General features: G+C 35.3%; 1 protein-coding gene across 9 annotated transcripts in view; it reads left to right on the forward strand.

Moving 5' to 3' along the window:
- The first annotated feature begins 388 nt into the window (after positions 1-388).
- cblc (Cbl proto-oncogene C, E3 ubiquitin protein ligase) overlaps positions 389-24,377 on the forward strand; it is a 40,376-nt gene continuing 16,387 nt past the window's right edge. For 3 of the 9 annotated variants that reach the window (XM_021466724.3, XM_073925176.1, XM_073925177.1), the window contains exons 1-11: positions 389-569; positions 794-1,652; positions 10,061-10,207; positions 12,868-13,024; positions 14,664-14,785; positions 17,720-17,857; positions 17,949-18,036; positions 18,461-18,592; positions 19,118-19,315; positions 21,985-22,116; positions 22,355-22,410. In XM_021466724.3, the coding sequence (XP_021322399.1) occupies positions 1,264-1,652; positions 10,061-10,207; positions 12,868-13,024; positions 14,664-14,785; positions 17,720-17,857; positions 17,949-18,036; positions 18,461-18,592; positions 19,118-19,315; positions 21,985-22,116; positions 22,355-22,410 (1,559 nt within the window). In that variant the 5' untranslated portion in view covers positions 389-569; positions 794-1,263. Of the gene's footprint in view, positions 1,653-10,060; positions 10,208-12,867; positions 13,025-14,663; positions 14,786-17,719; positions 17,858-17,948; positions 18,037-18,460; positions 18,593-19,117; positions 19,316-21,984; positions 22,117-22,354; positions 23,001-24,377 lie in introns of all 9 variants that reach the window. The other 6 variants (XM_005158126.6, XM_021466725.3, XM_068213992.2 and 3 more) reach the window with 4 other exon arrangements.

Consider the following 24,377-nt stretch of genomic DNA (forward strand, 5'->3'; position numbering starts at 1 on the left):
TTATTAAATTTAAAATATTTTTAACATCATACCATGAAAATTACATCAATCAAGATATTATCCATTTTATTGTTAACATAATTTAAAGGCCATCCTAAACTAAAGAAACTAAAGAAGAAATCTCCTCTCTTTTACAGTCTTTTGTTTTGTATTCAGGAAGTTATTCACACATGGTCTGTCCTATACACCAACAGGGTCTAAACTGCGCACAGCCCCCCCCACCCCCCCACCCTCCCCCCCACCCCCCCACCCTCCCTTTCTCTCTCTCTCACACACACACACACACACAGACACACACATACGCACACACACAAAAAAGAAAACAAACCTGTTTGTCTGGTTTTAGCTACCCGGAAATCATAGAGAGAGAGAGAGAGAGAGAGAGAGAGAGAGAGAGAGAGAGACAGAAAGAGAGAAAGAGGTGAATGTCTTCAGTTCCTGTCCTCAATGTAAGAATGTCTCAAATTTAGGACTACAGTACAATCATACCACATGGATGGGAGCGATAATGGCTGAGCGAGAGCACTGGATATCTTCATGGCTGGAGTGACTGGAGTGGCTGGAGGATGGTGAATCTCATAGCACAACAGCAATATCTCAAGAATTTGAAATATTTTCTTTGTCTAGTTTTAAGGTTTGCAACTTAGTAATGAGACATGGCAAAAGGACATATTTACAAATTTAAAACCTAATGGAGTAATACCACATTCTAGGACATCTGAAACCAAAGTGTCTGTAAGGTTTACACCTGTAGTTTGGAAAAGTGAGATTTTTTTTTATTGTGTTTGTGAAGAAAATATTTGAGGATCTTCTGAACCATGGAGCTTAACGTGATCAGCACGAGATGTTATACTGGATTATGGCTGTGGTAAGATGACTATTCACTTTGAAATCATCACCTTTACAGCAGCTTTTGAGCTGTTTTTATATCATAATACCATCATCAGTGATAAAAAGTCAAAGAGTTACCGGGAAAGTCGTTTTCAGATCCATCATGTTACCTAAAAATATAATTTCTCAGAATAATGGAGACTAACATTGACCACTTGTTCTCGTTTCCTTTTTGTTGTTGCTAAAATGACATTAATCGCAGACTTGACACTGATTATCAGTTGTTGCATGTAAATAAGCCCACTTCTACATTGACTTCACCTTAATTTTGTGAAGGAAGTGAGTTATTTCAACACTATCTCAAAGGACTGTTGATGCCGACACACATAGGATCTTTAATATAAGTTGACAATTGCTCCACGTGTTGCTCATATGATGGCAATGGCTAGACGTCCAGGAACTGCGGGCCGAAGTCAAATTTCGGACACTTCTGAAACCCCATCCCAGCCCCCAACCAGCGCTGACCGTAAACTTCTGGAGAAAGTGCTCAAGAGACTGGACAAACTGCACAAACTGAGCGTTGATCCCAGGCTGGCCCTCAAAAACAGTCCTCCGTACCTCCCTGAGCTTCTGTCGGAGACGGCTATCCACCTGACAGAGGTCTGGGCGCCTTACAGGGGGTCCGCCATGGCTGTGCCCCGATGGGATGAAGGAGATTACATGAGGATCCATATTAGACACTTACTGGACAAGACAGACAGAGCTGTGCTGCTGTTCAAGGAAGGCAAGGAGAAGATGTTTGAAGAGACATCAAACTACAGGTAAGATACTATGGAGCATTTAAGTAAACAAAGAATTCTTCACAGTGAACAAGGTTTGTTAGATTTTTCAAGCCTATAAAATAAATGGTTCAGTCAATATGAACTGCTGATACTTTGAGGAACCAGAAGTGGTTCTTCTGTGGTGTTGCTGTGAAAGCCCACTTTTAAAAGCTTTATTTTAAAGAGTGAATTGGTCACATTATTTTATGTTCTTCAGGTGTTCACATTTGAACAAAATTTAGGACAGCAGTTTCCGTATTTTGACAATTTTTATATTTTGTGATTCTCGAGTTTTTTCCTTTTATTTACGGCTGTGATTTGCATTATGGGACCTCGATCTCTGCACTGTCGAATTTTGTTGTTGACAATGAAACTCTACAAGTAACCGAAGTGACTTTCATTGACATTTTAGTAGTATGAAATAGTAAAATGTATGAGAAATAATATATAGAGGAATAAGTGTGTTAAATAACAGAAAACATACTGTGATGTTAAAATGCAAGGTTTTTGTAGCGCAATATACTCTACAACACCAACCAGACAATATATCACTTTAAACTATTAAAATGTTAAAAAAAAAACACATTTTCAAATGGGGGGGGGGGGGATTAAACACAAAATACCAAAAACTGCTTTTACAGATGCTTTAAAAAGCTAGGTATGTAGATATGTAGATGATCAAATCATCAACACATTTTTGTTAAGCAAAAAAACAGAAATATTTTTTACCATAATTATGTAATTATATAAAAAATGTAATTTAGCGTATAAGAAATATTGTCAAAAGTAAACCCTATTTTGAGATCAGTGTCATTTTAAATTTTAATTTGAGATTCATTTTAATTTTTTTTTATTTTTATGCTTTGCCCATCAAGAAAGGTATTTTGATCATAAAATATTACAAAATGTTGTATGACGACTTATTCTGTTATGTTATTTAATCTTTCACAAAAAGTTAAGCCAAGCTTTCATGTTTAAGCATCATTTATAAAGACGATAAGTTACTGGTGTGCATCTTGACACCAATCAATGCCACTGAAGTATTTTAAGATTGCAAGCTATTTTCAGTTAAGAAATATCAAATAAAATAAGTACGGGTCAGAAAATGTATGTGGCATTGTTGCCTATATATATCTGTTACGCTAAATAACGATGACACATTATTCCACCAATATTTTGGCATTTTGTTTTCACAGAAGTTATTTGAATATTAAATGAAGGACTTTACCAGCATACATTTTTAAGTCACAACATTTATTGAAACATTCTACTAATTTTTTACAATCTGGAATAAACACAAATGTTAATTTGATGCTGAGTTTATAGTCACACAATGCAAGAAGACATCAAACAAACAAAATCTAAACTCGCTGAACCTAACCAGTGTGTTTTAATCAGTTAAAATGACCCCATCAGTAATGTTTACATTCTTTGATTTGCATGCTATCTCGTACCCATACACAAAATCACAATGTTTTGCTAGAATATCCCTGAAAAGAATGTAAATATGAGTGTCTACATGTTCACACGCATTCAAAGAGAGCATCATGATAATCAGTTTATCAAGGGAAGAAACCAAGTTCCTAGTATACCTCACTAACTGAAACTGACTGCAATAAAATGGATTATTTTCAATCTTCAGAGAGTTGTTCCTGTTTAGACTTTGTTAAGAGGCTTGATCAAGTTTCTGGTCTGCTGTGACTACTAATGACCAGTGTGTTTAATGTTGCTTTATCATGGAAATGGAGGAAAGTTCCCTCCAGCAGTGAAGGCCAGCAGTTTAATGTTGTGTTTCAGCAGAGCGGTGTTCAATCTGTTTACTTCATCATCACAAAAAAAAGCACAAAACTATTTATTTGTTATTAGTATATACTCCTCATATACTCTTCAAATACATACAGTTGAAGTCAGAATTATTAGCCTTCCTGAAATATTAGCCCCCTGTGTATTTTTCCCCAATTTCTGTTTAAAAGAGCAGATGTTTTCAACACATTTCTAAACTTTATAGTTTTAATAACTTATTTCTAATAACTGATTTATTTTATCTTTGCCATTATGACAGTAAATAATATTGTACTAGTTATTTTTCAAGACACTTCTATACAGCTTATAGTGACATTAAAAGGCTTAACTAGGTTAATAAGGTAACCTAGGCAGGTTAGGGTAGTAAGGCAAGTCTCTGTATAATGAATAAATAAATAAATATATACAGTATCATACTAAATAAAGGTTATGGCCCTGTCCATACGAACACGGTATTTTCAAAAACACACTTTTTTTTCTATGCGGTTGCACTGTTTGTACACACGAAAACGATGTTAGGTGACTGAAACCAAAACTTTCTAAAAAAAAAACTTCGGCCAGGATAAAGATTTTCCAAAACCTTTGGATACTATAACTGGAGTTTTCATCTCATGATGTCAGGTGCCTGCTGTCTACTTCTTTCTGATTGGCCAAGACGGCTGGGTTAACATCAAAAGCGTAAGAAGTTACTAAGGCAAAATTCCACACATTTAATAATAATATTGATAAAAATAACTCCTTATTTAGTGCTTTTCTGGACACTCAATTTGCTTTACACATTTTGGGGGGGTGGGGGTGCAGCATCCACCTAGATGACGCGACGGCAGCCATATTGCGCCAGACTGCACACCAGCTGATTGGTGGAGAGGAGACAGAGTGATAAAGCCAAGTATAATATGGGGATTATAATGGAGGCCATGATGGACAGAGGCCAGTGGGCAAGTTTATTCAGGGTGCCAGGGTTAAACCCCTACTCTTTTTCAAAGGACATCCTGGGATTTTTAATGACCACAGAGAGTCAGGACTTTGGTTTAATGTCTCAACTGAAAGACGGTCCCCATCACTATACTGAAGCGACCATGTGATAGTTGCAGAGAGCTAGCTTTTAGCATTTGCGCCAAATGCATTGTATAATTTGTGTCCTTAAACCCGCGGGCCAGTAATCCGCCTCTGTTCTCACGTTTCCATTGATTTGTATGAAATCTACTTTTGCAAATACTTATTAATTTCCCATTTGGTGTGACCCCAGCATAAAAGTGTCACTATTGTCACTTATAGGTTCGACATGTCCTTAACATCCATCATAGTGCATTTTAGTATTTTCATGTGGATGGAAATGTTATTAAAAATGAAAGGGTGGAGAAAATTGTTTATAAAAATAACCGTGAATGTGTAAACATGGCCTGAGTTGACTGAGTGCGAAATCATGAGAGTTGTCTTCATTATATCCTGACACAGAAATCGTGTTCATAAATGAGCTACAGTATTGAAAACTTATGATCGTACTGTAGTTGTAAGAAGCACTAAGGCAGTACACACCAAGCTGATTGGTCAGTGTTACTTTTGCTGCATTTCTCGAATATTTGCAAAATATATGCAAACAATATGGCTTATTAGATAATCAGAAAATCCCACCGTGGCGAGTAATAAGTACTGTGAAAATGGTACTAAATGCTGCTTTGTTTATGGTTTGTATGTGTGCATCAAATGTTCTGGTTTGCCTTTGTGGAATGAGAAAATAGATTACTGGATCATGCGTGTGAGGACAGAAACATCTTCTCATGCAGACACAGAACATATGCTCTCATTTAGTTGGTTTTTGTCTGTTTGTTGTGTTCACTGTAGCATTTTGGTACAGATGGAACCAAATGCAGTTGATGCGATCTGATAACACAGTTGGCTTTTGTCGCCACTAGCTCTTTGCCATTAACTTGGTGTGTCCCGGCGAAAGCCGTCAAGCGATTTTAGACCACTAAAGCAGTTGCTGATGAAAGGCAAGCGTGACATGGGACAAAAGTAGCATAAGGCAATAAGCATGGCTTTTATACTGTATCATGCAAAGTATATTTTAGGTTTTTTTTCATAATGCTGCTCTGTGCAGTCTAATAAAACACACAACATATTAAAGCACCTTTGTTGTGTGGTAACATTAGGATGGTGACAAGGTCCCTGTCACTAGTTAAAATAGCCTATTTCTGTGGATTTGAACATTCCTCAAAACATTCAGGATAATGTAAATACATAAGTCAGCAAAATATGTTCAAGTGGTTTTTGGATATTTAGTTTTTTTATACCTTACATATTGTATCTTTAAGAATATTAGACAGTTGTATTCATAGATGTGTTCATCACAGCAACAAATGACTGAAGACTTAATAAACTGCTTATTGTCAAACATAAATGTGTTCAGAAGATAATCTGATGATAATCCACTTCATGTCTGAAATATTGATTCTTATTTCTTCATAGGCCTGTTTGTTAAAACTTTACAATCAGAGTCACTATTTGTTAACAATAAAAATAACTAGCATTTATTGATCTTAGGTAATGTTAATTTCTTAGTCAATAAATATATATAAAATCAAAAGTCATATCTGTTCAATTGTATTTTAAACTTACATAAGCACCATAACTTCAGTAATAGATGTTGCAATTTATTATCAATATTTTTTTAATTTACTTTTGCTGTTTTTGCATTTATTGTGATAGGAAGATTGACAGGAAGGGAAGTTGTAGAGAAAGAGTGGGTTGGGATTGGTATAAGTCCACGAGATCAATCTAGTACTTGAGACCTCGTAGCACAGTTGCACTATATTGTATGTTGGCACACTGACTACTCATAGTTCTGACAAATGTAGCTATTTCTTACAGTTTATGTTAGCTAATGCATTAATAACATTTTCTAATGAGACATTTTACTAAAGTGTTACCTATTATAACTTGATAATCCTTATGCAAATTAATTAGTGTTAAAACTATTGTTCACTCTGATCATCAACATATCTCATGATAATACCATACATTGTGGTAAACTCATAATTATCGCAACGAAACTGTGATACATACACTCTATGCCTAGAGCCAGGTGATTACATTCATCATTCTCTACATTTATCTTCAAGTAACATAATGAGCCATAACAAGTGGCTTGTTCACATTGTTAGCAAATTGGCTTCTCTTTTGTGTGAACTTGAATAGCATGAGCGACAAGTCACAACAGAACCGTTACTTTCTGCTTGACCTGCATTTTGTTCAGTGTATCCCACAGCATGTCCCAACTAGACATGTGGTGTAGAAATAAAAGATCTGAAGAAAAACCAGCAATACCTGTGTGTACCATTCTTGAAATGAACACACTCACACGAACACACTCACATGCATGCCCATACACACAAATATATGCACAAATATACGAACAAACACATGCGCACACAAATCTGTTTAATATATCCCCTAAATAAATACAATAGTTCACATCCTAGTTTTCAATTTTATGAAAAACATAATATTCTGCAATCATGAAAAGCTTTTTTATTCTTTAACAAATGGCCATAAAACTAAAATTTTTCTTTAATAAATAGATTTTTTCCAAAGCTGCTGTAAAAACAGTCTAATCTTATTAAAAACAAAAGAGTATAAAAAACTAAATAAATATGAGTTTTTTTTCAACCACTAATAAGCATTGTACAGCACTTTTCAAAACACATCACATTGCAGCCAAACAAAAGTCTATGCAGAGTAGACATAGGACATAATCGGTTTTAGGGTTTAAGGTTTTGTTAAGTCAAGGTTTTAAAAGCATTAAAACTTTCTTTTATACCGTTCCTAAGGTATTTGTAACTATTTTCTCGAGTTATTTTAGGGCAACCATAAAAAAAGGACCCTCCACATCACTTACTAGTCAGTCCATGATTTAGGAAACATCTGAAAAATCTCTTATAAACCAACATCCTGCACACTTTAGAGCTGAACAGTGCAGCGGTTTACTTTATATCGAAGGAAAAGAAAGATATCCAAAGATGTATTTTCAAGTTGAAAAGAAATCTGTGTTTTTGAAACGAATTAAGACTGCAGAAGTCAATGACTTATTTAAATTATTTAGCCTGACATTTATTGTTTTAAAACATTTGAATTGTTAAAATATCTACCATGTTCAATGGGGAAAGAGCTGTTGTTTTTTTTACCCAGACATTTACAAAAAACTTATTTTAGAGCAGTATTTACAATACTGTGATATTGTGAAACAGTGATATTTTTACCCAAGGTTATTATACCATCAGAATTTTATACCAGCCTATGCCTAATGCAGAGCAAACTGCAGCAAAAAACCCCTCTGTTTTCAGCATTTTCTTTACATGCTAACAAACTAATTTCAAATTCAATTCAATTCAATTCAGCTTTATTTGTATAGCGCTTTTACAATGTAGATTGTGTCAAAGCAGCTTCACATAAATCTGTTAACTATAGTTTAAAGACAGACTAAATTCCATGCATTTTGTTCCATATTTATCTATAACAGAAAAAATCTTAACAGAAAATGATAGAAGCATTCCAAGCCAATTGCAATTTCAGCTAAAACCTCCTATTTAGACATTTTTTTATGACCTTGTTTTGAACCATGAGAAGTGATTAGGAGGCGATTGTGCACCATTTCTCAGTTACATTAATTCCAGCAGGCACAAGACGTCAACATCACATCAGACTGACGTTGCACGTTTGTTTAGAAATGAAAATCGGCTTGATGTCAGAACCCAATGTCAGACCGATGTTAATGTTCAGCATCTGACAGATGTTGCATTTTGGTTACATTCTAATGCAACCTAAAAACAACAAAATATTAATGTCTGATGATGTTACAGCTTAATGTTGGGTGGACGTTACCACTATGATGTCTATCAGGCATTGGATTTGATTGCCATTTGGTTGCCATACCTGATGAATAAAAGTCAATATTTGACATCAACATGACGTTGGTTTAAGATATTTGCTCGGTGTTAGATTTTGGTCACTTTCAAACACAACCTAAAATCAACAAAAATCAATGTCATTACACGTCAGTATTGGATGTCAAAAAAACATTGTCCTTAGATGCTGACAACCTAAATCTAACCTAATGTTAGTGTCTTTTGAGGTTGTGTGTCTGCTAGGATAGCACAAATTATATGACAACACAGGTGAAATTTGGAAGCTTTGATGATAACGGAACTACAAACGCACAGAATTGTGTATGTAAGGAACAGAATTACCGCACAAACCTGTTACAGTACATGTGAGCAAATGTAGTTCAGTTCTGCATGTTGGTGATCTAGTTTGGGCAACCAAGGCTGTCTTGGTTGACGGACAGTGTAAATGTGTGGTGGAAATTTTTAGAATAGGCCAAAGGAAAATTTAGGTCTCAGAAGCGCTGTGCTTTTTCTGCAAGATGCTCAGAGAAAAGGTAGAAGATGAAAGGAGGCTTTTGTGGCTGAGCTACTGGAGATAAAAGTAGAAACACGGCGGTCATAATGTGTGAATGGAAAAACATGTTGTGCATGAGCCACAGTTGGTCAATTTAACATTCAGAGTTCATTCATATGCAGCTTTTTGCAGTAGGCCACGTTATGCAGAAATAAATATTAATTACTAATCGATTGTATAATCTGTTATTGAATTTTTGGCTGCGGTGCTTTCTTCAAATATAAATTACGATGGCATTTTTAAAAATAGAGTGCATATTATGTGACACCTGTTGTGCCCTTTTAAATAAAAAAATAAAATAAAAATATTTTTTAAAATTTAAATAAATTTAATTTAATTTAATAATATAGAATTTTCATATAATACAATATATATATATATAATTATAACTGTATTTAATGTGTAATTTCTTTTCTTGTAATTATTTCAAAAATAATTATATTACAAACAGCGTACAAAATTCATCACTATATGAACTTTAACATTGTGTATAATTTTACAAATAAACAACAAATCCTGATGGAGATTAACCAAATGAAGGAAAACATCCTGAATGAATGAACAAATAAATTAGGAAATGAATAGAAGCAATATAAAGGAATGAATAAGTATTACTACTAGATATACAGTATAATACACATATATGTGGTATAATGTATATCAAAGCAAAAACCATGTGCTGGTGTGCTAGAAACAGCAGTTTAAACAGAGATTTACATCCAAGCTAAAATAATTAGCGTATTTAAAGTCTATAGTGTGCAGTTTTCTATGTGAATAGCTGTAACAGATGAGACTGTTGATCTGTAACTTGCAAAGGATGCTGATGTTAAAGACCTCTTTGATCAATTAGTAATGGAAAATGCTGTCAGTCAACCACAAACACTCAGGACAGGATGTTTGAGTGTGTACAACTTCCTGTTCATGTACTTAGAGTGCATTGTGCCAGTTTTTTTGTTTCTTTCTTGGGCGCAAGTTTGTACATATAGGAATATATTGTGTATAGGTTGTTGACATATTTTTCAAGTGCACACAGCTCTCTTGTGTAGCTGCTTGTATCTTTTGTGTTCATTATATGAATACAAATGTATTATAAAACTAATATTTGGTTGTTTAATGTTTTTTTGTTATTGTGCTTATGTCTTTTTCAGGAGAAACCTCACTAAGTTGTCGCTCCTCTTCAGCCACATGTTGAATGAACTACGAACAATATTTCCTGGAGGACGATTTCAGGGAGATACTTACCGAGTTACAAAGACAGAGGCCAAAGAATTCTGGAGGAAAACTTTTGGACACAAGTATGAAAGATTATTTACTTGGGTATTATTTACTTTAATGGGGCCATGAACAGAATTTTTTGTTTCTTTAATGTTTATATACAAGTTATAAAAACTTACCATTCATCTATTATACATTTACTCAATGTGCATTAACATTTGAATGAGCTTAAAAACAATTCTGCACATGCACAAATGTACACTGCATACAGGTCATCTATGCAGTTATTAGTGAATGAGACCCAGTTTTACACACATTTGTGTGTTAAATCATCCAGTATAGACATCACTACATCATCTTTCACTTGAGGTCTCTGTAAAAAACCTGAATCAAACTTTCTTGTTTAAAAATAAATAAAATGAAAGTAAAATGAAGTGAACAAGGAAATCATATTTTACTGTGTTATAAAAAAACTGTTAATTGGTAGTTGTCTATAGCTTGTGATTTATAGGTGTTTACCAAGACATTCAAACTGCATCATGTGACCTTGATCTCTGCATTGATAGCTTTTAATGTTGAAAATTTAACTCTTAAACAAATTAGTGACTTTAGTATTTTGAATGATTTTCTGTTAGATTAGATAATAGATTTCCCCTTGTTATGCTTTAAACGGCATCTATGATGAAAATCATCTTTTGTAAGCTGTTTGGACAGAACTGTGTGTATGTATAATTTGTCCACAGTCATGTTGGAGTGATAGAAACACAATAAGTCTCTTTTTTAAATTTCCTGACGTTATAATAGGATCCAAATCCCTCTCATTTTGAGGCCCACTGCAACGTGACGTAGAAGTGCTGTTTTCCCTGCCCACCAAATTGATTGACGGCTGCGTATTAACACGTCCCTGTAGTAACATGTATTATCATATCAACAAGACAGGATGAGCGCAAATCAACTGGGATTAACAGATCTGTTCAGCTCACTATGATCATCAATCTTCACCAAATGTGATTAAGAATGAGTTTTACAAGTTTAAAACATAAAACAGTACACGTTTGTAATGAATTACAGCGATTTACCTCAGCTTTACTACTGAAGTATCAGCACAGCCGCGTGTCAGTACAATAATAAAAGAAGATGCTTCAATCCCCGTTTGTGGACGTTAAATCAGGTTTATTTTGTACATCAGCACAACTGTACAGCAGTGTCGATTAACGTGTATACTGTCACAAAAACAGTGCAAAGTTTAACACGTGTGCTTGGTGTGTGTCTGTGTGTTTGTGCTTGAACTTTGTAACAACATTTTGTGTGAGTCATCGTCACAGAAAGGCTTGAATTAACTCCACAACAAATACATCAAGCAATCATTGGGAAAGGTCTAAGATACAACTAATGAAAATCTGGAATTCAAACTAATCAAAACATTGAGAAAATTGCCTTTAAAGGTGTCTAAATTAAGCTTTTAGCAACACACTACTAATCAGTAAGTTCTGATACATTTACAGTTAGTAATTTACATTTTATTTTTCACAAAAGGGCGTCTTTATTTAATTTTCTTGGCATGCAGACATTTTTAAAATTTTGACCTACATATTTTGGCAATTCCTGAAAATATACTCATGCAACATAATACTGGTTTTGTGGTCCAGGGTGACATTTACCCAGAACCTGAACTGTAAAAAGTGAAAACAAAAAAAACCTTGTACACCTAAATGTCACGATCACCAGTGATCGACTTCAGGCAGATCACTAGTTAACTATACATCAAAAATAACAAACTACAAATCCCATCATGCCATTTCACACACACCAGTTGCCGATCACCTGGTGAATTGCTGAGAGGGGTCTGGCTGCAGACCTGGTGCAGTGAGATCTGGGCTGCATCCAATGCTTTTTAATAGGCTCACCTAACCCCACCCCTAACCCTATCCATCACAGTGACGTCACAAGCTCCATTTGAGTGCATTGTGTCTGACATTGCATCGCTGTGTGATGCAGTCTCAGCTTGCATCAAAAAGGCTGCATCCAGATACTATTGTAATCGCTGGTGATCAAGACACTAAACCAGTGATATAGGGCCCGAGGGCCAAATTGCCCCGTGATAACTTTTGATTTGGCTGGCCATCCCATCTGAGAAGAAAGGAAGAATGATGGAGATGTTTCGATGATTTATTGTTAACTGAAAATAAATGTTTCAATTAAATGGCGTAAATTAATCAGGCTTTGTTTAAATGTACACACTGTCACCTGAAAATGGATGATAAATGAAGTTGATGAAGAACGATGTTTAATGTATTCAGCATTGAACTCCACTGTGTTATAAATGTGATTGTTTATGTTTTTATCGCAGTTATAATTTTTAAAAGTTATACTGCATTAGTTAATATGATTTAAAGTAATGTTTTCTATTTATTTAAAAATATTATTAAATAAATTAGGAAAGTACCCATGGCAACTTTGATTTAATATAGTTTGGTATGTTTACCTTTGAACCAAGGCTTTCAATGATATTTGGTTTTGGCCCTTCATGATTTTGGCCCTCTGTACTAAACCTACACCTTGTTACAACTACAACTATAATTTCTTAGGAAGCAGTGTCCAGGAAGTTTTGAAATACACAGAAACTATAATGACTTCAATATGTCAGTAGATCAAGGGAAATTTGAGGTCACTTAAATGTATGTTGTAGACAAACCTTTTAGATGTATTTCTGGCCAATGATTATCTCTGTCTCTTTTAGGTGTATAGTGCAGTGGAATGTTTTTAAACAGCAGCTGAAGAGGGTACATTACTTTGAAGAGGGAATGGAGGCCATGGCTTTGAAGTCCACAGTTGATCTAACCTGTAACGATCACATATCCATCTTTGAGTTTGATATTTTCACCAGACTTTTTCAGGTATTATAAGTTTGAGAGATTCCATGAATACAGTTTTTTTGTTACTTATTAGATCTGATTTTAATCGTAGAAAATAAAATTTGCATGATGACAAATAATTTTAACCCCATCAAAAAGGCATTTTAAACTGTTTGAATTTTTGACTGTATTTAACAATTAAATTATACAATACTGTTGTCTAATAGGCCATTGTGCAAAATATAAACAAGCCTAAAATGATCATTTTAAAAGCTTTTTTATATTTTTAAAAATTTTACTATTTAGGTAAAAACTGTTCAAATAGCACCTATTATGGATGAAATAGGGTCATATTTTGGGTGTATGGGTCTCCAACAACAGTCTAATATGCATGCAAGGTCAAAAACACTTTTGTTGTCTTTTAATATGCATTTATTTTTACCTAAATATTCCAGCGTCTCATTCAGAAATTCATTAGTTCCCAAACCCCTCCTTAGCGCGAAGCTAATCTGCGCTAATTGGACCGATGACAGCCTGTTGCTATTGGTCGACAGCGTTCAGCTGTAGTCTGTAGCAGTAGTCTTTTCTGATCCTTCCTTCAACAAACGGCCGATGAGTTATCCGTTTTAAGCATGTAGATTTCAGAAGCACTCAAACAGCACAAGGCTGGGCTATAATGCTGAGGTAATGTTGGAAAAATAAACCTCAACCACTGACTCTTCACAGTTTCATCTTTGTTAGAGAAAATTGCACTAACTTTCCCTCACACTTCCAGTAATATTTAGCTGAGCACAGCATTAATTCAACCGGCGTCTGCCACAGTGTGGGCGGGACTGCAGATTTCAATTTTCCCAGGTTTGGGCATGCAACAACCGGGCGGGGCTTAAGTCTTGTATCCACATCATGCCGAAACGGCTCAAGACTCATTATCAAGACGATTCATTTAAAGTGCTAGGAGTCGACACTATTATAAATGAATCAATAGTTTTAAACACTATCATTGTCATTCTCAAAAACCCAAAATAGGGGCTCTTTAATAAACATGTGAGGCATTACTTCATCATTCGCAACCTGACTTTTCATTTTTTTAACTGGCTTTTGTTTTAAATCAATAATCATTTAATCAAATTAAAATTCAAGGATTAAACTGAATCCCTCTGCCCTAATGCTGTAATGTACATCTCCTATTCATATTTATTACAGTAAAAACTTAAAATCTTATTACATATTTAATAATTTTAACCTCCTTATTTACACTATAACAAATTTATTGACGTTTTGCCTAAAACATTGTAATTTCAGTCTATTGATGAATAATTTCTCTCTGTATTATGTAATATTAATATTCAATTTAATGTTGACAATGTTGGAAGCTTTGACCAGTGATGTGTTGCAGCTGGAAGGGCATGCACTGCGTAAAACATATGCTAGAGTAATTGGTGGATCATTCTGCTGTGGCGAACCCTTAACAAATTAGGGACTAAACTGAAGAAAATGAATGAATGAATATTAGCCTAATGGAACGTGAATAGAATATAAAACAAATAAAATACATTCAGAATATATTTCTTATATATATATTTTTGTGCTCATGGAAAGTGCCAGTAATGCATCGATTCCTCTTTTTTCATTTTCTGTGAACGACTTATTCATGCATGTAATGTTTGATTTTCCCTTATAGCCTTGGTCAACATTAATAAGGAACTGGAACCATTTGGCAGTAACTCATCCTGGATATATGGCTTTTCTCACCTATGACCAGGTCAAGGCTCGACTGGAGCACTACAGACATCGTCCCGGCAGGTGAGACATATATGGGTTGTTGTAATTTAGATTTTTGCAAAAAGACCGAGAAGCAATAGTTATGTTTATGTAGTTTAAAGTCTGATGTTTGAGAAATTATAAGGGTCACTAAATGTATAAATTCTTTCACTGTTTTTTTGTACTCTTTACTGAACTGTCTGTATTGTAATAACATGGAGTAACATTTCGGGCCCTATCATACACCCGACTCAATGTGGCGCAAGGCGCGGCGCAGTAATCTTTTGGTAGTTACAACTTGGCGCAAGAGTCGTTTTGAGGCGTTGCGCTACGCTGTTTAAATAGCAAATGCATTAGCGCTCATATATGCGCCCATAGGCGTTCTGGTCTAAAAAGGAAGGCGTTCTGAGGCGCACTGCTTGCGTCTTAGTTTTTGAAACTAAAATAGATTTTTCATTAGACCAAAACTATCTAAAATCCGGTGCAGAGTTGCGCCTCTCTTACACACTGCTTAATACGCACAAGAGAGCAATGGGCAAATATCTTTACTTATGAAAAAATTTAAATATTAAGGGAATATATATAGGATATAATAAGAATAGATATAGGATATAAATATAAAGGATTGAAATATTATAAAACATATTATTTTCTAGCTTACATAAATATGAAAAATCACTGCTTTTATGTCTTCTTCATCTCGGGAGGCTTTTTCAGTTCATTCATAACAATTTGCTTTTGTATGTTATTAATATTAGCAGTATTATTTATTATATCCATATTTATGTTTGTTTTATTAAAAACAAGCTTAGATTTGCCCACCTGTCAGGTTTTAGACCATATGGGGCACAGCATGTGTTTTAGGATATAACTCAGGTTTTTGAGCACACTTCGTTAATATTGTTCATTTATTCGTTTGCTGGAAATTAGAACTGAATTTAGAAATAGCTTTTAAACGAATATTTGCGCTTAACAAACGCAATTAATTATTTATAGACTAATTGATGTCTGTGCATAAAGGTTTCCCTATCCAAGAGCGAAATTGAAAGTAGATCCATCTCTCATTCTCACGCAGTAGATGCTCTGTTTAACAGTTTTCTGTTAAAAAAAAAAAACTGTTAACTGTTAACTGTTTGCTAGTGAAATGCTCAGTTTTTCCACTTAGACTTACTTTGCGTCCTGTAAATAGCGAATGCGCTTATGGCACGACGCAGCTGGCTCTTAAAGGGAATTGGAGATGAGACTCTAATTGATTTATTCTCAAAACACACCTATAACTCATTAAGAAAATAAACTCAACCCTTTTAGACCATGCGCCACGGCGTAAAGCAGATTTTCCCATCCTTAAATTAGCAAAAATGCATTCCGACACGCCCTGAAAGCGTTTGCGCCCTGCGTTTTGCGTTCTGCACATGGACCGTCAAAATAGAGCCATTCAAAAATTAAGAAAGATTTTAGTCCTAATAATACACAAAAAGTTTGAGAGTTATCTATTTTCATTGTTGCACCCTTTTTGTTTTAGGTCACACTTTATTTTGATGGTTCGTTTGTTGAATATAAGTTACATTTCAACTATTTCTCAGTAGATTATAAGTAGACTGTTAGGTTGGGGTTAGGGTTAGTGTAGGGGCAGTATCAACAAATATTAAGCAGACAGTCTACTAATACTCAAATGGACCATCAAAATAAAGTGTTACCTTGTTTTATATGAAATTATGAATAATATTTCCATGAATTGTCAGACATGTTGGAAATATTTAATAAACAGCGGTGTCACACAAAAAACAAAACGTAACAATTTTAAAGTTGATCCAAATAAAGTTAACTGGTGCACGTCATGGACTTAACAGTGGGCTTCAGTCACATGATCTTGAATGGGGTCCTTCAACTAATTAAAGTTTTTATATAAAATTAGCATATAGTGCCACACCAGAGGACATTTTAGTGATAAAATTTATCAAGTTTATATGTTTTCACATATTATGGCATTTTACATATTATGGCATTTACTAAAATAGCCACTTGTAAAATTAGACCTAAGGTAGCATTAATAATTTTTGCTATTTTGATTTTAAATTATAAGAGCTGTAATTTACTGAACTATGCTTCAGGCGGTCTCAACAAAGGACAGTTTTGAGATTTTGCTCAAAATGTAGCAAGACATGCAATTTTATAACATGCCATGGCCATATCACTCTGCAGCCCACTGAAGCTAAGCAGGGCTAAGCCTGGTCAGTACCTGGATGGGAGACCACATGAGAAAACTAGTTTGCTGTTGGAAGTGGTGTTAGTGAGGGCAACAGGGCACGCTCAACCTGTGGTCTGTGTGAGTCCTAATGCCCCAGTAAAGTAAAGTGGACACTATACGGTCAGCAAGTGCCCTCTTTTAGATGAGACGTTCTGATACTCTGTGTATACTGTAAGGGTATAACCCTGTTGTCCTGGCCAAATTCACTCCATCGACACTTACCCATCATGGCCTCCCAATGATCCCTATCCTCTGAATTGGCTCTACCCCTGTTTTTCTACTACAACCAAAGCTGGTGTGTGGGGAGCGCACTGGTGCTGTTGTCCTGTGTCTGCCGCCTCATTATGCTGCACACTGGTGGTGGTGTGGAGAGAACCCCCTTATGATTGTAAAGAACTTTGTGTATATGGCCATACACAATAACTGCGCTATATAAATACACATAACAGTACATTAAATTACAACAAGAGGTACATGGAAGATAAATAAATGTAATTATATAAATTAATTATATTCATTTTTGTCATGTACTATCATGTTTATGCATGTCATGTTTACTGTCCTGTGACAGTAAAACAGCAAATCTGGTAAATGAGCATGCGTATTTAATAGCATGATGTCTTATTACATATTTTAGTTGTCAAATGGTTGGTTTTAATTTGCCTTAGTTTTAATCCATTTACGTATTGTGGTTTAGACTCAATCTGGCATTCTCTGTACGTCCACAGCTACATCTTTCGTCTCAGTTGCACACAGATGGGTCAGTGGGCCATTGGTCATGTGACCAGTGATGGAAGTATTGTGCAGACCATTCCCCAGAATACACCTCTCTACCAGGCACTCATACAAGGTTTCAGGGAAGGCTGGTGAGTTTGTAGTCTAATATTATTTCAGGAAAAAACTAACGGTAATTGTATCTGAATTGTCTGTTACAATCTGAAATATTTGTCTTTGCAGCTACTTATACCCTGATGGTCGTGATGTGAATCCTGACCTCAGCAGCCTGTGCAGTCCAGTTCACAAGGGACGAGTCAAAGTCACAGAGGTAATAGAAAACTATTAAATCAGCGTTGACAATGACTTCTGATTGGCTTAGGTCTTTTATCTTTTAATATTAATGTTTTAAACTCTTTCTTCTCATTTAAACTCATTCTTCAGAGGAAATCGATTAAACCACTCCAGTTCATGAAGATATGTTTTAGCATATTTTTATGACTGGTTTAAAGCCTCTGAGTTTTGGATAAATAGAGAGTTCTGAAATCAGATTTTCATGTATTTTTATATGAATATAAGTTTTTTATTTTAACTCATTGTGATGAATTTGAAATTAAATGAATTTGAAAACACAGTTAACTGTCTGACCTCTCCCCTCTTTAATCAACAGATTGCCACAAACACTTTTGGCCCACTTTTCAAATGCATCTTTTTACTTCTATGTAAAAAATCCTTTGTTTCCATTCTTTTTTCAGGAGCAGTATGAATTATATTGTGAGATTGGTAGCACGTTTCAGCTCTGCAAAATCTGCACCGAACGAGACAAAGACACTCGCATTCAGCCCTGTGGGCATCTACTGTGTCAGCCCTGCTTGACTGGCTGGCAGGTATATCATGTGCAAACCTTTACATTGCTCCTATTCACACTCACACAGCAATTATAGTGAGGTTACACCCAAAACCCACATTCAGAACAGCTATATTTTGTTTTACTTCGTTGGTGCAAAACATTATAAACAGAACCCTTTCAAATACAATAAACCATTAACATTAACTAAAAATTGAGCACTTGCCTAAAGCCAGGTATTTCAGAAAACAGCAATGCATGAAATATAAAGTTTACCACACTGTCATGCAACATGACCTGACAGTTTGGCTTAGGCTTCCTGCCTTTGTTTGATGTGTGACTGATTTTCCACTTCTCTCAAGTAGAAGTCACACTTTCATTGCATGCTGAGATAACATTTACCTTAGAGAAAAGAGGACGTGATGAGTTTCTGTAGTCCTACATCTTTAAATATAACACATTGCGTAACTCATTCTAGCTAGAGCATCGTGTCTTTTCATGTATTGTGCATTACCTTGCTGAAGTAGTATGTTCAATTTTGTCTGTCATTTTTTCTAACCTTCAGAAGTCAGATGGACACACATGCCCTTACTGCCGCTGTGACATTAGAGGCACAGAATCCATCCTCATTGAGCCCTATTTGCCTATTCGAGACAAAAGGGCAGAAGAGGAGGAGGAAGATGATGAAGATGATGATGATGATGAGGAGGAGGATCATGAGGATATTGAGCTAGTGATGAAAAAGCTGGCATGTATGAAGAAGGTAAGAATATGTTATTGTGAAATTAGGAGATCTTTGCTAGGCCTGTTCACATTTTAAAGTCTGCCTGAACCGAACAGTGCTGCCACTTTTATGGCACTAGTATGTTGATTTATTTTTAACTGATAGTGAATATTGAGGCTGTTTTTTATTTTTTATTGGGGCTTTCTTTTTGCTTATCATTCCCTTGTAGCAAACTAACGGTAAGAGGGGCGTGGTTAAGAATATAAGAGAGGCGTGTGAAAGAATGGAACAGTGTGTGAAAAAAACAAAAACAAACAAAAACGTTGTGAATTTTGGTTCATTCTAAACTCCAAGCAAAGTTTGTAGGTAATTGAGTAAACATTTCTAGTGCTAATAATTCAGTGTTTACAATTAATCCTGTGTATTCATATTCTGGCATTTTATACTTCCTAAACGCTTCTTTAACACATTTTTTCATATTTACATTTATCTTTCATATTTACTTACTGGTCTTCGTCTGATTGTATAAAAATAACAAGCAAATTCTTTATAAGTGTTCAGTTTTGTATACTTGTATACAGGACTTGACATTAACTTTTTTTGATCACCAGCTACTGTGGCTAGTAGTTTTCCAACACTACTAACCACTCCCCATTTTCACTAACCCCAATAGATATATTTTATATGCAGATATTTGACTTTGGCATGCTAAAATTACTTGATTTAAATTTTGTGTTATGTTTATATGCCTTTTTTTATTTCCCATGATTTTTTGGTGATCAACACTAAGGATTTACCTTTTTTTTCCTCTGACCACACCAAATTAATTATTTCCTTGTCATTTAATATTTTTTAAATGTGTCAAAACAGGCTAAATATAGCTGTGTACATACACTTTTATTCTACGAAAAATTTCTTAAAAAACAATTGACATTTAAAAAATATATTTAAATTTATTTAAAACTATGCACAGTAGTTTGTACAGGCTAATTGTCCCAAATCATCAGCTAACTACAGATAAATGGGGAGTTATTTTGCTGTTAATGCAATGTTATTTTAAAAGATAATAACTAAATCATCATAACAAAAATAACTGTAAGCAAAAGAAAGCAGGTTAAAAACATTCTGTGCGTGACAGTGAATGGGTGATCCCTCGTTCCATTAATACCATTAATAATCTATTCAAAGAATTGATTTCTTGAAAGCAGCCGAATTGTGGGTGCCCGAGCACCATTTGCATTTCCAAGCATGGTTGTCTTGCACAAGGAAAGGGGAGCTTTTAAGCACTCGTGGGCTTCATATCAGCTGTGTCCCACCTGTGTCTCACTGTGCACCTGATCATCCTCTCATTTGGTATTCACCTGCTTTCTTTTGCTCACGTGAACAGTTATCAGTCGTGCTGCTTCTCGATTCTAAGATCACATTTGCGCGCATATTGACAAACACTCTTAAACTAAAGTGCTAGTCTTCAGGGACAACGCAGCTCTGGCAAAGTAAAACATTTTTTCAACTAGTCGAAGTGGCTAGTAGGTGTGTCTGCTTAAACTGCCACAGCTGAAATCTACCCACATTTGGCAGGCTGGCAGGTGTTGCTGCTTGTATATTATATATTGCCAAACTGTGCTATGAAGTTGTTACTAAATGGGCTTTTTCAGACTGTAAACATAAGAATAAAATTCTACTTTATTTGTCAAAATATCTGTCACAAATTTACTTTTTATTTGCTCTTGAACAGTGAAACAACTGTTTAAATGCAACAATATGCTTCAGTCACTGTTGTCAGTTTAAAGTATAAAATCTGATGTGAGTAAAGTAGTCTTACCATTGTAAACAATTAACACTGTATACAGTATATATGGCTCCACAAAGTGGGGTTAACATCGCTAAAACCAGATAAAAACCTATATGCTAACTCTTCTTCTGTATTGTGAAATGCAAATACAGATACAAATACAGATTACCCAGCAATCTTTTTTTGTGTTTAAAAGAAATCAAATTGACATCCAAAAACCATGGCTAAAACAAGGTTGGTCTCCCATTAAATATGTCTAACAATAGTCTATTCCCATGCTAACTGTCTCTGTTTCACTGATGCAGTGTTGTTGCTTATTTTTAAAAAATATATGGTCATATTTGCCATAACTTTGCATGATCAACTCAGAGTTCAACCGTTAAATCAACTCAGAGTTCAAGTTAAAACTCCGAGTTTGTTTCGGATTTACTGAAACAGGCCCCTTGTCTATTGTTTGTATTTTTTTTTGGTTTGTTTCATCAACCACATTCACACAAATTGTCTAGATTTGACCTTGTCTTTTGAAACAAAAAATATTCAGACAAACAGGTACACACTTACATAATTGTGCTACAGTGCAATGGAGAGATTATGGGTGATTAAAGACATTATAAATAGGTAGTAAATTGGTTAGAGATTTATAAACTTATTTCTACGATAATTAGTTGTGAATCCTACTTCCATTCATAACATTTTCCTCATTATTCACTGCCTTCAAGCTTCAACCATATTTTCACATATAGCAAGATCTGCGCTGAATGCTCCTTCTAGGCAGTATTTGCTACATAGAAGTTATAACCATAATTAAAATATGAAACTGTAAAATGCTAACTGTTGGGACATTAATTGTGGTGTGCATGCTAATGATGCTTTACCTCAAAGGGTGGTTAATTATGTTTCTCTCTCATTATTACAGATATCGCAGGAGGAGTATCAAATTCCCCGTTCCAGTCTGTCACCTCCTCCCCTTCCTCCTAAAAGAAATTCATCCTCTCCATGCCCTTCTCCTAAACCACAAACACACCGATCCTTTAGCTTGGGTGCACAGGTCAGTCAGTCCATCTTGATGGTTCTATCCATAAATATGCATGCCTTATTAGTGGAATTTCAATTTTTGAGTTTTTACAACTCAGTGATGTCTGTCCGTTCATCCATGTTATGTAATTATTGATATCATTTTGTAGTTGGTAACCTGATAATAGAATAATATTGTTTCTTTTGTTAAGTGATAACCTTAAGTGGTCCATAAATGAATTCAAACTAAATCAGATGCCTTATTCTCTCAGAAAGTCAAAAACAATTCCTGGTCAGAAAACATGCGAAGGAAACCTTCCTCAAAAAGGTAAACTATTTTCAAAATAAGGAATATTTTTTTAGCTCATATCCTATCCATAAATTAGATTCTTTTCAACCATGTCAAGCTTTCCAACAACTATCTGGCAATAATCTATAAATGTATTAGCATCATATCCTCTGCTAAGACATCTGTGTGAACTTGATGGGAAATGAGGTCATGCATCCACTAAAAATAACTGATACTATAAAAGGATAATAGCCTGTGGCATTGTGAGTGAAAACTATTTTCAAATGTTTCAATTAATGTCTTATTCTTATCTGCCTAAGCAAAAATTAAAGAGTAGACTATTTTAAACTATTTTCACTGTTAAACTAAGCTTATTTAGAAATTAATTACGAGAGGATCACATTCTTATGATTGACCACGGCTGGTCCTGCATTAGCTAACACATGATTTACCAATCAGATGAGACCTAACACACTATAAATAACAAAAGTTTCTTACCTCAGTTATCTTCGTCTTGAAGAATCCTCTCTTCCACCCCTACTACTACTACTACTACTACTACTACTACTACTACTACTACTACTACTACTACTACTACTGCTGCTGCTGCTGCTGCTGCTGCTGCTGCTGCTACTACTACACCTCCGTGAAGTTGGCACCCCATAAAAACAAATAATCCCCAAAACTATGCCATTCGTTTGTGCTACGTTTGTGCTGATTTGTGCCGCAAAAACGAACGTTTGTGCTGGTTTGGGGTCTGAGATATTAAGCATTATTTTTTTAACCGTGTGACGTCACTCTCCACCCCATGTTGCGCAATTGACTTCAAAACAGCACAGGTCGTTTGTGCTCGGTTTGTGCTGGTTTGTGCCGTTAAAACGAACACGGTATCTGTTTTCCTCTTTTAGATATAAGCAAAATATTTCGGGAGCCGTGACGTCACTCTCCACCCCATTTCCTCCAAATTGCACAAAACTGGTATCATTCGTTTGTGCTGGGTTTGTGCTGGTTTGTGCCGTTAATATAAACACTTTATCTATTTTCGTTGTTTAGATATAGCCAAAATATTTCGGGAGCCGTGACGTCATTCTCCACCCCATGTTGTCTAAATCACACCAAACTGGTCTCATTCGTTTGTGCTCGGTTTGTGCTGGTTTGTGCCGTTAAAATAAACACTTTATCTATTTTTATTGTTTAGATATTGCCTTATCAAAACATTTCGGGAGCCGTGACGTCACTCTCCACCCCAGGTTGTCTAAATTGCACAAAACAGGTGTCATATGTTAGTGCTCGATTTGTGCTGGTTTGTGCCGTTAAAATAAACACTTTATCTATGTTTATTGATTAGATATTGCCTAATCAAAACATTTCGGGAGCCGCGACCCAGACAGCACACATACGTTGGGCCGACGTCGTGCCGATTTTCAAAACTCCATCGGTGCGATGTCGCTCAGGGAGCGTTTGCTAATTGGCAAAATGTCGCCGCGACGTCGGCAAATGATCGGAAACGCTGTCCGGCCGACGTTAGGACGACGCAACCGGAAATACCGGCCGCTCCGCGGAGGCGCTGTTCTCAGGCGTTTTGCTCATACTTATGGACCACGTTGCAGCAGCTGCTTATTTATAATAAACACGACACACCACTCTCAATAACAGTTGAAGATTTATTAATATTTTTCACAAACATACAAATAGATTAACATACTTTTATCACACATAACCATGTTTTACCACGTTTAAAACAAAACCAACAAGTTGTACTATAACCATGGCTGAACTAATGTGCAACTAAGATTTTAAATACAAAGTCCATTGCAGCATTTACATTAAGACCATAGGAATATTTACAAGTGCTTCAAAACATGTACACTAAGGTGACTATAGTTTACTATAGTAAAATCACAAATAACTTGTGTAAGCACATGTTATAATGCTTATAATTTCTTAAATAGTGTTAAAGAAAATGCATGTTTCCAAGACTATAATCTTAAAATACAAGATAATAC

Source organism: Danio rerio, chromosome 16, assembly GCF_049306965.1.
Source record: "Danio rerio strain Tuebingen ecotype United States chromosome 16, GRCz12tu, whole genome shotgun sequence".
Lineage (NCBI taxonomy): Eukaryota > Metazoa > Chordata > Actinopteri > Cypriniformes > Danionidae > Danio > Danio rerio.